Genomic DNA, 16,865 nt, shown 5'->3' on the forward strand with positions numbered 1-16,865 from the left:
GACTTAAATGAACACGTAAGATTTTAGTCAAAGATTTAAAGTTGCTTAATCAAACTAACACAGCAAGATAAACAGAAGTTGGGAAGTCATTAGTTCTAAATTCTCTTAAAAGCACAAAAAATAACCTACCTCATGTTATTTTATATTTTATTTAAAAGCGTCTTAAACATAAATATTATGTGGAAAGTAATACACTAACTGCAAGTGTTAGGGGAACAGATGGACATTTTTCTTTCTGTTTTTCTGTATAATCGAAACATTTAGAATAATGAGCATTTCTTTTATGATGAAGAAAACATTTTAAATAGAGAATAGATCACTAAAAGCTTGACATCAACATCCATAGGAAAAAATATTTCAAAAGGCTATTCTATTTTAACATTAGCAACACAAGTCGGTAAACAGCTACAACTTTCCCTCTAGCACACATTCAGCAACATGGACATAAAACCAAAAATATTTTTTAAGAAAAGAAAAATAACGTGTTTAATTTATTGTATTTATAAACATGAACTTACATTTGAAAATACAAAAATTGTATTGAAGGACCTCACTGACCTTGCTTGTTTTATCTCCATACACTTTCATTCAGTGCCATACAGATCAGATTCTCTTATATACCTAGTGCTTTTCCACGTACATTCTCTGCTTATTCTGAATCCCCACTAATAACACATAGCATTTTTCACTTTCGCACATATCTGACTCTATCTTTTAAAGTCGGGACTATAAACGCTTCTCCCTCGTGAGGTCTATTTTGGGTTGTCTCTCTCCCTCCTTCCTCTGAGCTCTCCTATGCAGCATTTTAATATTTTTCACTTTGCATGTTATTTATAAACTTTTCTTAATGTTTTTAATGCTCTTAAAACTCTGTAAGATCCTTGAGACTGAGAATAAGGTCTCATCTATCTGTGTATTCCATACGAGTGACCAGCGGAGTCCTCTGTTCATAGTCAGTGGTCAACAAATATCTGTTGAATAAATTAATTAATACTGGTAAAAATTAAAGAACAAATCTAAACAAGAAGGGAAAAAATGAATGGCTCTTAGGATTCAGGTCCCATGAATTTACAAATGATAATGGCTTTTAAATTAATTCAAATATACAGATTTATAATAGGCAGTATTAGTTTGGACAAACACTCATTAGATTGAGTTGAAAATGAGATTTAATAAGTATTGTTCTAAGTTCTAAGCTTCTTAGAAGAACATACTGAAGCCATTCAAACAAGAATGGGAATTACACAGTTCAGTGCTAAGAGTGTATATCAGAATATACCACAGTAGGTGTTTATCTCAATCTGCTGAAAAAAGTATTAGCAACCTAGCCTGAGAATGAATGAAATCAGTACAGGTCTTTTTAACATAAAGAAGTGTTCTTTAAAAATCAACAATTAACTTAAAAAGAAAACAAAAACAGCTTATTTGCGTATTAACAAATATGATTTTCACATGTTAATAGCTCCTAATAAAGAGCACAATCAGTGGTGAAATAAGCAGCAAATCAATAGGTGAACAACAAAAATGTAAACCACAAGACTACTGTATAAATTTGCTAATTTCTAACAGATAAGATATGAAAAATTCTCAAGTCATTACACTTAATGAGTGGGTTAAGGGCACAGAAAATATGAAACAATTGATAATCCAAAAAGAAAAACACTTATCTGACTTTAACAGGCATTAAGTAATTTTTAATATACTGACCTTGCAAATCTTGTTAGATTATATTTTAAAACACTGTTAAAGAGTGAAGGGTACAGGGAGAAGCCAGGGTTCTGATAGTCATCAATAGTGCAGTGATTGACAGAAAATCTTTCTCTAATATAAAAAATTTATTTCATGGGTATTAGCATTTACTGGATCATGCAACATCAAGGAAATAACCTGAAGTAATATATGAAATATTAGCATAAAAATCACAATCTTTAAATGGCCTACAAATCACTATATTATCTGATGCCCACCCATCTCACAGCCACATACTGCCTGACTCACTCCAGAATCCCGCCCTCTCATAATTCTTTAGCATACCCGAATCCTCCCTCAAGGCCTCTGCATATGCTGGTCTCTCTCACTCATCCAGTCTCCCATGCCCCTGTGCTCTTTCTTTCTGCTTCCTTTCTCGTTCTGCCACTCAATCTTCTTGGTTATATATCACAACTAGATAAAAAATTAATTCCATGATAGTCGTTTAATTCCAGTCTTCCCCACTGAACACTGTTTCATGATGAGAAGACAGAAAACGCTCAACAAGTGTTTGGAGAACCAAATGAATAGTCAAACATATGAACACTCACATATATGTGTACTATTCCTGCATTCGATCTTAAATAAACTGCTCTACTACAAAACTTACTTCACAGAATCTTAGCATTTTAGAACTGAAAAGGACCTGAGAGATCATGTAATCAAACACCTTCATTTTTCAGATAAGAAAATAAGGACGAGGGGCCGGCCCGGTGGCACAGAGGTTAAGTTCGCACATTCTGCTTCGGCAGACCGGGTTCGCTGGTTTGGATCCCGGGTGCGGACATGGCACTGCTTGGCAAGCCATGCTGTGGTAGGCATCCCACATATAAAGTAGAGGAAGATGGGCATGGATGTGAGCTCACGGCCAGTCTTCCTCAGCAAAAAGAGGAGGATCGGCAGCAGTTAGCTGAGGGCTAATCTTCCTCAAAAAAAAAAAGAAAAGAAGGGCCAGAGAGGATAGATGAGCAGTCTAAGGTCACACACAGCTAATTACTTGTAGATCAAAGCAAGACGCAGATCTCCTGACTTCTAAGACAGGCACTGCTCTACGTCCTCTTTCAGAACTAAATCTTCACAGGGATGGGAAAAAATGTATTAATAACTGTCTATAATTTTCCCAGGTTTGTGATAAAATATTTTTTAAAACTTTCAAAATACTTTGGAAAAGTCTTTCCTCATACTTAATATGCACATATTAAAAGCTAAATCTTACTTTAAATGAAAGCTAAACTGAAAAAAATGCCTCACACAGAGGAAGAGTCAATCAGAGCATACGTATTCCTGCAAACTGTATCACTAGTCTAGCAAAGCAAGAATTAAAATTTGGTTAAAATTCATTTTAATGTTTTAGGATTGTTTTTCATTTTCAAATATAGAGCTAACCTTAAGGAAACAAGCAAGTGACAAAGAAGAAAGGTGCAAGAATTAAATTAGAAAATTATTTTATGCAAAAAGTTTTACCTTTGATTGTAACCTTACCTTTAATCTTTAACCCTAATATTATAAAGTCTAAAATAAATAACCTAATTGGACCTCCCAAATGATTAGCATTCATGGATTTTAAACCCAGAAAGAATTTAAAGTTAATTGTGACCTCAGTTTTCTCACCATATTTTAAAAGCGAGAAACCTTGACGTACCATTATTAACATTCTCTATTATCTGACAAGTACTAATTAGAATTAGTATAGTTCTATTGTATTTTAATGAATACCTATCTAAAATATACTTCAATAGCAGAAAACACTTTTCATATGTCGATTAGGTAAAATACTAATATCTAATATATTGTATATGTTTTGCTAATTCATTATATTACAACCTTTTTATATTGTTTCTCAAGTAATTTAATAAACATAAGAATCTTAAAGGATAAAGATGAAAATGTATTTAAAATATAAGCAAACAGATCCCTAATATTCAATACCATGTATTTATTTTTAAAACCCTATGATGTCCAAGATATTTTGTAAAATAAAGCAATTTACAAACATGGATAGTATAAAGTCATCTGGTCAAAAGTGTACATATATAAGCTTATATATATATATACACACACACATGCATATATACACACATACATAAGTATACATAAAGATACATATATATAAAAGCTGGAAAGATACAAAAACAAAAGCATAGCAGTGGTTTTATACAACGATGGGAATAGACAATGGGAGTGGGCTCACAGGGAGTGGGGCAGCTTTAGCTTTTCGGGTTACACCCTTCCACACTGAATGTTTTTAAGGCCATGACCACATAAGAGGAACAAAATCTTCTAAGCCAATATTTGCAAGACCTAATTCAAGTCCACAATACCTTCTGAGGCAGGAAAAGAATATAGCTGAGGAGATAGTTTCTTTGCTTATAAGTCCTATAATAAACCTTGGCCTTAGAATGGTTACCTTCATAAGAGTCCTAATGATCATCATCACAGGGGTCACTAAAGGCTCAAATGATAAACATCTATGGAAGCACTTTGCATCTGTAAAATTCCACACAAATGTAATATAATATTTTTAGGAAAAGATTAGGATAAGAACTGGTTAAACATTAGGAGCTAGCTACAATAAATGTTTGTAAAACAATGTTTTCTACTACCTATTTCTTAAGCAAAATCTGCCTAACAGCCTTTTACATATAGCCTGTACCATCTGCTATAGAACTATTTAAAATAAACAAAGGATAGGAAACAAAACAGAGTTCTTTAAATCACTAGAAATTAGAATTTACAATCTCTTGATATCCTTCCATTTCAAAACATCCAAACATGCTAGCCAGAAAATCTCTTTAAAAGTTATGAACCTCCCCAAAAACTTAACACACATGTGCATATGCACACACACGTGGACAGTCAGACACACCCCAGGAGTAATGAGGAGGAAGAAAGTATAAGATAAAAAAGATCCATGCACTTAGGTAAAATAAATTTAAAAATCTCTGTGTAATAAATAAAATACACACACACTCTGCTTTCATACCAACTCTACCTAGAATACTTCCCTCAAAGATACTTTTGTGTTGTTTTTAAAAACGTTTCAAAAATTCTCCAAGAGAGCTTAAAATATTGAATTCACATTAGCACTTCACTTTCATGAATATGAATGTTTTTCCTAAAAATGACTCGAGATTTCTATAAGTTACCAATTTCTAGTATCAAATTATTATTGTTTCTGTATAACGTGGGCACAGAGCTAATGACTCTAGGAGCTCAATATGAACTTAACTACAAACCATGATAGAATCATATGAAATTCTGTCCTTAAAAACCAGTTCTCAATGATCGTGGGTTCATGGATCTCTCTGAGAAGGATACAAGAGTTACAGATGGCCTCCTCAGGAAAAAAAAAAAAAAAAATACATACACTTTTGGTTGGTACAAGAACTCCTTTTGCCAATGTAAACACTGCTGGGGGTTCGCTGGAGACCCCTCCACCCTAGGATACTCATCTTCATCTACAAACTACAGGTCCTATCACAAAAAATGAAATAGGCTTCAGTTTTAGAGCTAATTGACCCTTAAAACAGAAGACTAGAGCTTCTTCCTGATCATGCATTAGAACGGCCTTTTCTCCCCAACAGGAATTTGAAGTAGACCATTTAATGTCTTACTTAATAAAAAAAAATCAGCAGAGAAGGAAAGGAAAGGCACCTTTAATGATCTGAGCAAGCTGAAAGGAAGTACATTAAAATTTCCTGGCCCAAGTCCTTGAAATCTCTGAAATGTTAAAAGTGTATGTCTTTACAGAAAGGAAAAAGTTCATGTGAAATAAGAACATGAAACTACATTTCATGTATATTTCATACATTCTATAATCCATGAAAACTAAATATTACTAATTCAACATATTAGGGCAAAACTTACCTCTGTATACCTAGCAGCCTGAAGAATGAGGAAGGAAGCTGTTAACAGCATTTGTTTGTATGGTTTTTTTGGAAGGATGGGGAGTCAGAGAAAATATCTGTTATAAGTATTCACATGCAAATTAAACTATTTTTTTCCTTTTCCCCTATCTCGACAAAGTATTGTAATGAATTATTTTCTAGTTCAAAAGAAAAACGATATGTAACTTATCTTTCTAAATAAGTGAATCTTCTCGTTAAAACTACTTAATATTCTCACTTTCATTCATATGCTTTCCCCATCTCGATCTCATCATTTCTGAAGAGTTATCTTCCTTGAAAAAATGGCATGATTTCGATTCTTCTTAAACACTGAATTCTTAATAATTCAAAACTGTCATCATGAATATTAATTATTTTAACTGAGCTGAAAGAAACTTATGCCTTCAAGGGCAAAAATAATAATAGGAATAATAATATTAATGACAACAGGCATTTAACTGGAGCCACGCAAAGAAGTGTCTCATCAAAAGAGTTACACAGAGCTGCGGACTCCCCTACCTGAAGGGCCTGAAGCAGACTGTCAGATCTAACACTTCTTTTTTGGTAAATTTGCTTCTGACACTTCACTGTGCCATATCAACTAGAATAAAACTGTATCTCAATTATATTTTAAAAATTGCATCTAAAATTATTCTAATTATCATTCCAAGAGAAATAGTCTGATGAACGGTTCTAGGAGTTTTAGAACATGAAATGGTATGGCAACTATGTTATTTCCTCAAATTCTAAAGATTTTAAGATATATCACTGATTTAATAACAGCTTTTCAGAGAGGGAAAAACATAACCACTACACTGATTCTTTTTGTTTGTTCAAATTATAAATTAGGAAAAAAATTAACTGATTTATCACCTTCTTCACAGAAGCTGTAGCACAAAAGACAAACCTTGAGTTTGACAATCTATTCCCAAAATTCTTGTGCAAGGAAAAAAAAAGTAGATGCTCTGACAGTTTCCTTGAAATGGATCTTTATTCTAGACTCCAAAGGCAGGTTTTGCAAAAAGAGCACCCCTTCTCAAGTCCACTGAATTATTTATGAATCATCACAATTTCTGAAACTACAGTAGGCCAGAACTATTAGAACACTCGGAGAATCGCACACCTGCACTTTCTGTTAGCTATCTGAGAGGCAAGGTCTCTCCCACCCTCTCGAGGCTGGGAGCACGCAGGGAAGGCGGCAGGCGAGGGAGCGCTTCTTCACATCAGGGCTCCCTGGGTCATATGGCTAGGTCTTGGAGAGCTCCGAACAACTATTCACCTTTCTCTACAGCATTATTCGAATATTTTTCAACCAGCACAGCCATTAACCTGTGCATAATAGCTGAGTATCAGTCCTGGAAATACACATTCCTCATTCCCAGCATTGTCATCATTATTTAGGAATTCACCTAACTAGACAAATGACACAACCCATTCATCATTACTAGATGCTATACTGACTCTAGGATCTCATCAGCTAACAAATGAAGAGAAAATATTTTAAAAAGATGGCAAGATAGTGTTCAAACTTGCCTTTTTAAGAGAAGAGCTACAAATACCCTGGCCTGAGAAAACCAGAAGGTCCAAATTTTACCACAAATTTCCACACCATCCACATATTTATGTGCTCATTTGAATACATCAGCAACAAAAGAGGATCCCGTCGTTAAAGCTGACTTTTGGGGGTAACCATTTCACTATAATTTGTATTTTTTGCTGTCAGTAATCTGCCACAAAATTTCCCTAAATAATTTAGGACATAGAATTAAACGCTTTTTAAAAAAAATCTTAAGGGATAAGAACATACTGATAGGTGATTACCTCCCCAACGTGACAGAGTTTAACTTCCTAGGTAATGCATTTCATAGTGTCAAATGAACATCAGACATACATGCTATACTAGATTAACAAAATTTATAGGGAACAGGTAAGAACCAAGGACAGCTGTTTTTATTCAAATATTTATTTAATGTAGAAAAAACTAGGAAAAATTATTGTTCAGGATTAATTCAACTTAAGAACTTCAGGAATTCTTACAGACTTAAGCATTGTGTCAAAAACTGACAACTACTTTTCTCTAATCCACAAATATACAAACAGACGCACAACTAATCAATTCTATGCCAATTCCACCAATGCTTTAGTCTTGGTCTTTATACATCCAGGATAATTTTCAAATTACTGTAAAGTCTCCACACTGATTTCCCTATTTTAGTCTCCTCCTGATAGAAGAAAACAAATTGAGAAATACTTTATGAGATAATCACGGAAACTGGAACACTGACTTGATATTTGATTATATAAAGGAATTACTGTTAAATTATTTTAGGGATAATAATGAAATTGTGTCTTTACATGTGTACACATATAAAGAGGAAGACAGATAAAGACATATATAGATTGCATGTGTATATATATGACTACATTGATATTTCATGATTTTAAAAAATTGATGCTAATATTTCAGTAATATAATGGCACTGTGGTATGTACTCATCGTGTATATGAATATACACTCATATACGTAAAATTTTAGGAATTTTTTCTCTTTTACATACTGAAATTTTTATGGCTTAAACTATATAATTCTTGATATTTGCATCAAAATAATCTATACCAGTAAAACGATTAAATGATGAAACAGATGAAATAAGACAGGCTGTATGGCGATGTGAGATAACGGGTACATGGACATTCACTATATAACTCTCACCACTTGGATGTTTGAAATTTTCCATAACAAAAAGTTTAAAGACTAGTAAATAAAATGTCCCACTAAAAAATAAAGTTGCCTACCATTTGAAGTTCCTCCCAAATCCTCCAGGCAGATTCAGTTGATTGAGGCTGCTATTATAGCTCTACTATAGTTACCACTATTAAGTGATGTTTCCATTAGACTAGAGTTATGAGCTCCATAAGGTCAAGCACTGTAGCTTACTCCTTTTTGTTTCTCCAGAGCCTAGCAGAGTGTCTAGCAAAATGGCAACCCTTAATAAATCTTTACTGAACCCATTAAATGAATGTAAATGAAAAAAGAGAGTAAGTACAATCTCATCGGACTCTGTGGTTTTGCAGAAACCAGAGTTTTTTCCATATGCCATTTACTTGTTAGTAACAGCCACAAATCAAAAGGATTGAAACCATCTATCTAATATTCCAGCAACATTATTTTAGAAGTACCGCCTACCTCTAAACAACTATTTGGAGACTTCTTGCTCACTCAACAATCTATTTAATAGCTACATGCTTAATATTAGTTAATTGCTCAATCTGGTTTTGAAAATATATAGGGGTCTCCAATTAACATCAAAGAGGTCATAAGAGTCTTAAAGAAAATTAATTTTAAATTATTTTAATATACAAGCAGAAAAAAATATTTAAGATGATACACCAAACAGTGGTTAATCTCTAGAGATGTGCTGTCCAATACAGTATCAACTGGCCACATGTGGCTAATTAAATTTGTTAATTAAAACAATGAAAAATTTAAAATTCAGTCCCTCAGCTGTACCAGCCACATTTCAAGTGCTCATTAGCCAAATATGACTAGTGGCTACCACACTGACGACACAGATATAAACCATTTCCATCATTACATCGTAATAGTTTTACCGGACAGTGCTGCTCTAGAGGACTTCGATCACAAGGGACTTTCCTTTTTCTAATACACAGCTGTATTACTTAAACAGTGCATAGCAGGCATGTATTTCTTTTTTATTGAAGCAAAGTAAAAATAACGTAAAACTTGCCATTTTTAAGCATACAACTTAGTGGCATTAATTACAATCACAATGTTGTACAACCATCACCACTATTTCCAAAACTTTTTTATCATCTCAAATAGAACCTCTTTAACCATTAAGCTAGTAACTCCTCATTCCCTCTCCCCAGCCTCTGGTAACCTCGAATCTACTTTCTGTCTCTGTGAATTTACCTATTCTGCATATTCATAGAAAGTGGAATCATAACATAGTTGTACTTTTGTGTCTATCTTATTTTACTCAGCATAATGTTTTCAAGGTTCATCCATGATATATCAGAATTTCATTCCTTTTTACAGCTAAATAATATTCCATTGTATATATATAGCACCTTGTTTATCCATTCATCTGCTGATGGACACTTGAGTTGTTTCCACCTTTTGGCTATTGTGAATAACACTGTGATGCACATTGGTGTACAAATATCTGTTCTGAGTCTCTGTTTACAATTTTTGGGGGTATATATCTAGTAGGGGTCATCCAATAATTCTATGTTTAGCTCTTTGAAGAACCACCAAACCGTTTTCCACAGTGGCTGTATCATTTTACATTGAGTGGACTTGGCACCTTTGTCAAAAATCAACTGTTCATAGATATAAGGGTTACTTCTTGACCTTTAATTCTATTCCACTGGTATACATGTCTGCCCTTATGCCATTTCCACAGTGTTGATTAGTGTCTTTGTAGTAAGTTTTAAAATCACAAAGCCTGAGTCCTCCCACTTTGTTATTCTTTTTCTAGATTGTTTTGGTTTTCAGAGCCCCTTAAAACTCCATATGAATTTGAGGATCAACTTTTCCATTTCTGCAGACAAGGCTGTTGGAATTTTGATAGGGGTTGCACTGAATCTATAGATCACTTTGGGGAGTATTGACAGCTGAACAATATTAAGTCTTCCTACCCAAGAACATGCACCTCTTTCCTTTATTTAGGTCTTAATTTCTCTTAGCAATGTTTTTTAACTTTCAGTATACAAGTCTTTCACTTCATTGTTTAAATTTACTCCCAGGTATATTATTCCTTTAGACACTATTATATATCGAATTGTTCTCATAATTTCCTTTCCAGATTGTTCATTGTAGGTGTATACAAACACTATTGATTTTTGTGTGTTGATCTTGCACCCTGTAACACTGGTGAATTCATTCATTAGCTCTGGTATCTTTCTTCTGGATTCTTTAGGATTTTTAAACCTAGGATCATGTTATGTAAGAACCGAGAGAGTTTTACTCCTTCCTTTACAATTTAGATGTCTTTTATTTCTTCTTCTTACTTGATTGCTCTGGCTACACTTTCCAGTACAATGTTGAATGGCAGCTGATGAAATGACAAAAGCGAGCATCCTTGTCTTCTTCCAAATCTTAGGGGGAAAGCTTTCAGTCTTCCACCACTCAGTATGAGGTTAGCTGTGGGTTTTTCATAATTGCCCTTTATCACGTTGAAGAAGATCCCTTCTGTTCCTAGTTGTGATTGTTTTGATTATGAAAGGGTGTAGGATTCTATCACATGCCTTTTCTGCATCAACTAAGATGATCATTTGTTTTTTCCCTTTGCTCTATTAATGTGATATATTACAATCAGTGATTTTCTTATGTTGAACCAAACTGTACTCCTGGGATAAACTCCACTTGGTCATGGTGTCTACTCCTTTAATACGCTCTTGGGTTCAGTTTGGTAGTATCTTGTTGATTTAGCAGGCACGTTATTTTTAAAACAACTATCAGAAAATATTATAAACATACAGAGAGTTGTAAATCATACTATTTTTTAAATAGTAGGAATTATTTTTTAATTAAGTGAGGAGAAAATGTATATATTTGTAAGATATTCTATTGAATACTAAAAATTAAAATGAAGTGAGAGGAAATATTGTTCCTTTTTATGTCAATGATAAGTTTCACTGAGCTTTTAGGACTGTTCCAATTTTAAAGATGTCACTTTTTTAAGTATCATTTTTATGTACCTGCAAATATATAATGACTCTCTAAAATAAAGGTCTACAGGATGATTACAGCATCATCAATAATTCTAAATCTACTTCTAAAATAAAGAAATATGAAAATATTTTACCCCTTCATAGAAAACTTTTGCACAGTCCTTTGCTAATTTTCCGAAAAATGATACATTGATGGTGTTGACCTCTGAATCTGAATTTTCTTGTTCTATAGAGAAAAACGCACAAAGAGAGAAACACTTATTAGCTACAGCAGTTTTATACACACAGGAAAATTGATGACAACTACATTCTAAAAACTACAATTACTTCAAAATGTAATTATGAAGAATAATTCAAATGTTTATAATTCACTTCTAATTTAGTCTAATACCTTAAATACTGCAAAAACAACGTACAGAATGCTACTAAGCATTTTAAAAATTATAACAAGTTTCAACTGGAATACCTTTTATAAATTTCTGTAATTATCACATTAACATCATACAATGACCACTTTCTATTTCTTTTCCCATATTTATAATCAGAAAAAACTGAATAAGGTACTAATTATTCAATTTTTACACTGTATAATGTATCATCACCCCCCATATATTTCATTTTTACTGAACTTCTAGTAATCTACAGTTGTCATTAAGTTTTGTTTTGGGGGGGTTTTTTGGTGAGGAAGATGGGCCCTGAGCTAACATTCGTGCCAATCTTCCTCTATTTTGTATGTGGGATGCTGTCACAGTGTGGTTTGATGAGTGGTGTGTAGGTTTGTGCCCAGGATCCAAACCTGTGAAGGCTGGGCCACTGAAGTGGAACATGTGAACTCAACCACTACACAACTGGGCCAGCCCCCATTAAGTTTTAATCTAGACAAGTGTAATCTACTCCCCTGGCACTGAAGAAAAAAGTGCAGAGTGTGTGTAGTTAAAGACTGAACTATCAGTGATTTTGAAAATGAAAATTACTTGGGAAAAAAGGAAGGAATATTCTGCAAATAACCTCATTTGTATCTTCTAGGCTTGGGGAAAGAATCTCCTAATCTTCATTCTCCAGAGGTCATCTCCTGTAAGCACTGCAGCATGGCCAAAAGCTAAGATTCCATTATATCATCTGAGGAAAGTCTCACTCATATCAGCTTTCCAACATTCAACTACTCCAAGAAATGCCATCATATCAGATTTTCATGCATTTATGAAGTACATGAACAATCTTTCCAAAACTGGCAGTCTTCTTTGTGTGACTGAGAACTCCTGAATCTGCTACTGTTAGGTCTAGTGCACGGAGCAATGAAACAACTACCACATAGCTACCTATTGCTGCCTTTCACTTACCTCTTTAACTCCTTAAAACAGGTATAAACATAAATTGAAATGTGAATGTTCCTCAAATACAAAAACATAGTGGTTTCTAACCAAAATATAACACACTTCTTTAATATCTTAAATGATTCTCAGATGTCTGTTTCCGGCCATGATGGAGTAACAGAAATTAGATTTATTTTCCAGTCTTAAAACAACTAGAAAACTAAGGAAATATATATAAAACAATAGTTTTCAGATATTAGACAACATGAAATGCAGGAAAGTGATCTCCTTCAGAAGGAAAACAAAGCAATAACCCTAGCTTACTTCCTGGAGTGTTTCCAGGCAGCAGAAAATGGAGGCAAAAGTCAAACCAACCCCAGCAGCCTCACGGAATTCGTAAGAGTTTAGATTTGAGGATGCCAGCATGGCTAGAATTTGCAGGACAGAGTGCTGAAAGGAGGAGAGCACTACAGATACAGTGTTCTGGAGATCTGAGGATGGGTGCCTTCACGTCTTTACCTGAGCACTATCTCCAACTGCACAGTGCACAGGAGGAAAGTATCCCAGAAAGATGAAAAACCCCCTGAAAGGAATAGGCAGAACAATTCTGAGACTCACACAGGGCTGGGAATTGTTCTGACCAGTCAGAGTGGAACCCTCATATGTAAGGCATAGAGTAGAATCATCAGAAAGGTATTTCCTTAGTGATAAGGCCAAATTAGCCCCAAAACAAAGGCTGCTCTAGACCACCCAAAAAAAGCTAATCAAATTGATTCCAAGAAAATTAAATGTATCCCCAAACAAAGACAAATAATATTTAAAGAATGACAAATCCAACATTCAATAATATAAAATTCTGAATGTCCAGTATCCAGTAAAAAATTAGCAGCCATGCAAAAGGGAAAACCAGGCCAACACATAACAAGTGCAGAGGCAGGGGTGGGGGGTGTCAATCAATAGAACACACAACGATAGAATTTCTTCATTTTTTAAATCTTAGTTCTCTCTTCTTCCACCTGAATCATTTTTAGATTTCTATCTTCAAGTTCGTTATTTCTCTCTTCCATATGGTCTGCTGTATTCCCAATGCTTTCTACTTTATTCTTCATCTCATTAATTGTGTGCTTCACCTCCAGAATTTGTTTGCTTTTTGTTGTTGTTTGTTTGTTTTTGGTGAGGAAGATTCACTCTGAGCTAAATTCCGTTGCCAGTCTTCCTTTTTTTTTTTCCCTTGAGGAAAATTAGCCATGAAATAACATCTGTGCCAATCTTACCCTATTTTGTATGTGGGTTGCCACCACAACATGGCTTGACAAGAGGTGTAGCTACATGCCCAGGATCTGAACCTGGGCCGCCAAAGCAGAGTGTGCCCGACTTAACTACTATGCCAAAGGGCTGTCCCCATTTGTTTTTGTTTGTAGAGAATCAATCTCTTTGGATAAGTATTCCATCTGTTTATTAATTTTATTCCTGAGCTCACTAAACTGTCTTTCTGAGTTTTTTGGTAACTCATTATTTCTTCATGACAGCTATTTTGAAATCTGTCAGTCAGACTGTAACCTTCCATGACTTGAAATTTGGTTTCTGGAGACTTGTCATTTTCTTTCTGTTCTGCCACGGTACTGTAGTTCTTCATGGTGCTTGATGAGCTGATTCTTAGCTGGTGCATTTGTGGTAGTAAACACTTTTCTTATTTGGGTAAGACTTTGGTTACTTTGATCCCAAGCTGCTTCTGGTTGTATTTGAGAGGCAACACTTTCCGGCCTCCACTGCCTCTGCCAGAGGCGTTGTCAGTGCCCTCCTTGTGCTGCCTGTGCTTCTGGGGTTGCTGGTGCTTTGCTATTTACAATGTCATGGCACTCTCAGGTGTTGTCACCGAGATCATCAGCCTGCGAGCACACCTGCTGCTTCTGGGGTCGTTTGGGTTTCATGTTCCCCAACTGGCTTTCCCTGGGCTCAGGTGCTGCTGCACCATGCAACTCGTGTACTGCTGTTCCCAGGTTATCTGGGAGTGCTGGCAACACTGCTGCCAGGGGTGCTCAGTTCATGGGTGTTTCTGTCACTGCCAGGCTCCAACGGTCTTGTATACAGGCTTTGCTGCTAGTAGAGCCAGTGCTGGGGATGCCACCACTGAGGGCTGGGTCCCAGGTTCTGCTGTGGCTCCTGAAGCCTCTGGTCACAGATGCCACATGCCACTGTTAACGAAGGAACAGGGGCTAAGCTGCAAGTGCTGCTGCTGCTCCTGCAGCCTCTGGTCACAGTGCACACCAGTGTATTTTTTAAAACCTCAAGTCAGGGCACCACCACCCCTGTCAGTGTTATTCATGTTTTGGATGCAGCCCTTACTGCTGGAAAGACCAGGGAGAGAGTCATCACTGCCTCGAGAGAGAGAGGGGGGGCTGGTTCACCAGCATTGCTGTTTCCTGGAGCCTCAGGTCGTGGGTGTCACCTATCAATGCTGAGCAGGGGGCAGAGGCTAAGCCACAAGTGCCATGTCTGCTCCTGCAGCCTCTGGCCACAGGCACATAACAGTGTGCTGGTAGTGAGCTCCTTGAGACCAGAAGCATTCACATTTTGGATCGCTGACACTGAGGGTGGGGGTGGGGCCTACTCTCCTAGTTCCACTGCCTCTAGTCCACCGATCTTCAGATGTATCGATGCACAGATCTCTCAGGAGATCTGGTGCTGTACAGAGAGTCATTTGTTGGTCAATGCATGTCCCACTGGTTGTGACTTGGGAGAAACAAAGGGAAAAACTCATTACATCATGATGCTGATGTCACTCTCCGGAAATGATAAGAGATAATAAGATTACCAGAGAGGATTTTAGAATAGTTATTAAAAAATATATTAGAAGTTAATATGCTGATTGGAGTTAACAACAGATTAACAAAGAAGAAAACGTTACAGAAAACTGAAAAATAGAGAAAATCAATGAAAACATCAACAAAGTAAATCTCTAGCCAGAACGATCAGGAAAAAAACAGCAAAAGAGAGTAGTCATAAAGTATCTATCAATGAAATAGGACATCAGTACCGACCCTACCAATATTAAAAGCATCTCAAAAATATATTACAAATAACTTTATGCCAATATATTTGACAACTAGGATGAAATGGTTAAACTCCTTCAGAAACACAAACTACCAAAGCTTACTCAAGAAAAAACAGATAACCTGAATAGCCCTATATCAATTAAAGACACTGAACTTAAGAATTAAAAGCTTTCCCCTAAAGACAATTCCAGGCATAGTTGGCTTCGCTGGTGAATTTTACAAACATTTAAGAAAGAGATAATAACAATTCTAGATAAATTCTTCCAGAAAACAGAAGAGAAGTAACCACTTAACAACTCCTCTCCTGAGGACAGCATTACCCTGATACCAAAACCAGTCAAAATCATTACAAGAAAAGAAAGACTCAGACCAATATCCTTCAAAAATTTACATGCAAAAATCCTTAACAAAATATTAGTAACTCAAACCTAACAATATATAAAAAGGATAATACATCAGGCCTCTCACCTAATCTTGCTTTATTTCCCTTCAGACCACATTTTTACTTAATATTACCTTATGTAGTTATTTATTGAATTTATTTCTTCCTCTAAAATGTAAACTCTGTGTAGGCAAAGACTTTGTTTTCATCACTGCTGTATCCCCTATATCCAGGATAGTATCTAACATATTGTTGGTTTTCAATACTTGTAGAATGTTGTATTTCACAGGTTGTTTCCCATTCTCTGCTATAGACCATTCTTCAAACTAATTTCAGGCTCCAGATGAGATCCACTTTGTTCCCCAAATATTCCACAGTAGCTCTTCTTAGCTTACCAGGATTATTTGAGGGTTTCTAGGGAGAAGGAATTATCTCATGTAACTACATGTAGATAAGGAGTAACATGCTGAAAGCAGCATTTTGAGAAAGTGAAGTTTGCTAAGCTGTTTGGGTCATGATAATGAAACTAGAAGTAGGAAGATTGGCTAGCTACTGTAATAGTCCAGATACGAGTTTAAAGGAATCTGAAGTAATAATACAGAAGCAATGGGGGAGGGGAACACAGAATAGTTACTGAAAAGAAAATTTAGTGGGGAAAAGATTACCTCTTCATTCTATGGATTTTTATATTACTGTGCATGTATTACCCACTAGAAATCATTTCTGTGCTTGTATATATACATACATATATATATATATATATGTATATATATATATACAT

At 35.4% G+C, this 16,865-nt stretch overlaps 1 protein-coding gene across 3 annotated transcripts in view; it reads right to left on the reverse strand.

Moving 5' to 3' along the window:
- The window catches only part of POT1 (protection of telomeres 1), a 91,763-nt gene that overhangs the window by 68,036 nt on the left and 6,862 nt on the right, over positions 1-16,865 (reverse strand). For 2 of the 3 annotated variants that reach the window (XM_046670479.1, XM_046670478.1), the window contains exon 4: positions 11,468-11,559. The exons of the other annotated variant lie outside the window; for it this stretch is intronic. In XM_046670479.1, coding sequence (XP_046526435.1) covers positions 11,468-11,559 — 92 coding nt within the window. The remainder of the gene's footprint in view (positions 1-11,467; positions 11,560-16,865) is intronic. 3 annotated transcript variants of the gene reach the window in all.

This window comes from Equus quagga, chromosome 8 (genome assembly GCF_021613505.1).
Source record: "Equus quagga isolate Etosha38 chromosome 8, UCLA_HA_Equagga_1.0, whole genome shotgun sequence".
NCBI classification, from domain to species: domain Eukaryota; kingdom Metazoa; phylum Chordata; class Mammalia; order Perissodactyla; family Equidae; genus Equus; species Equus quagga.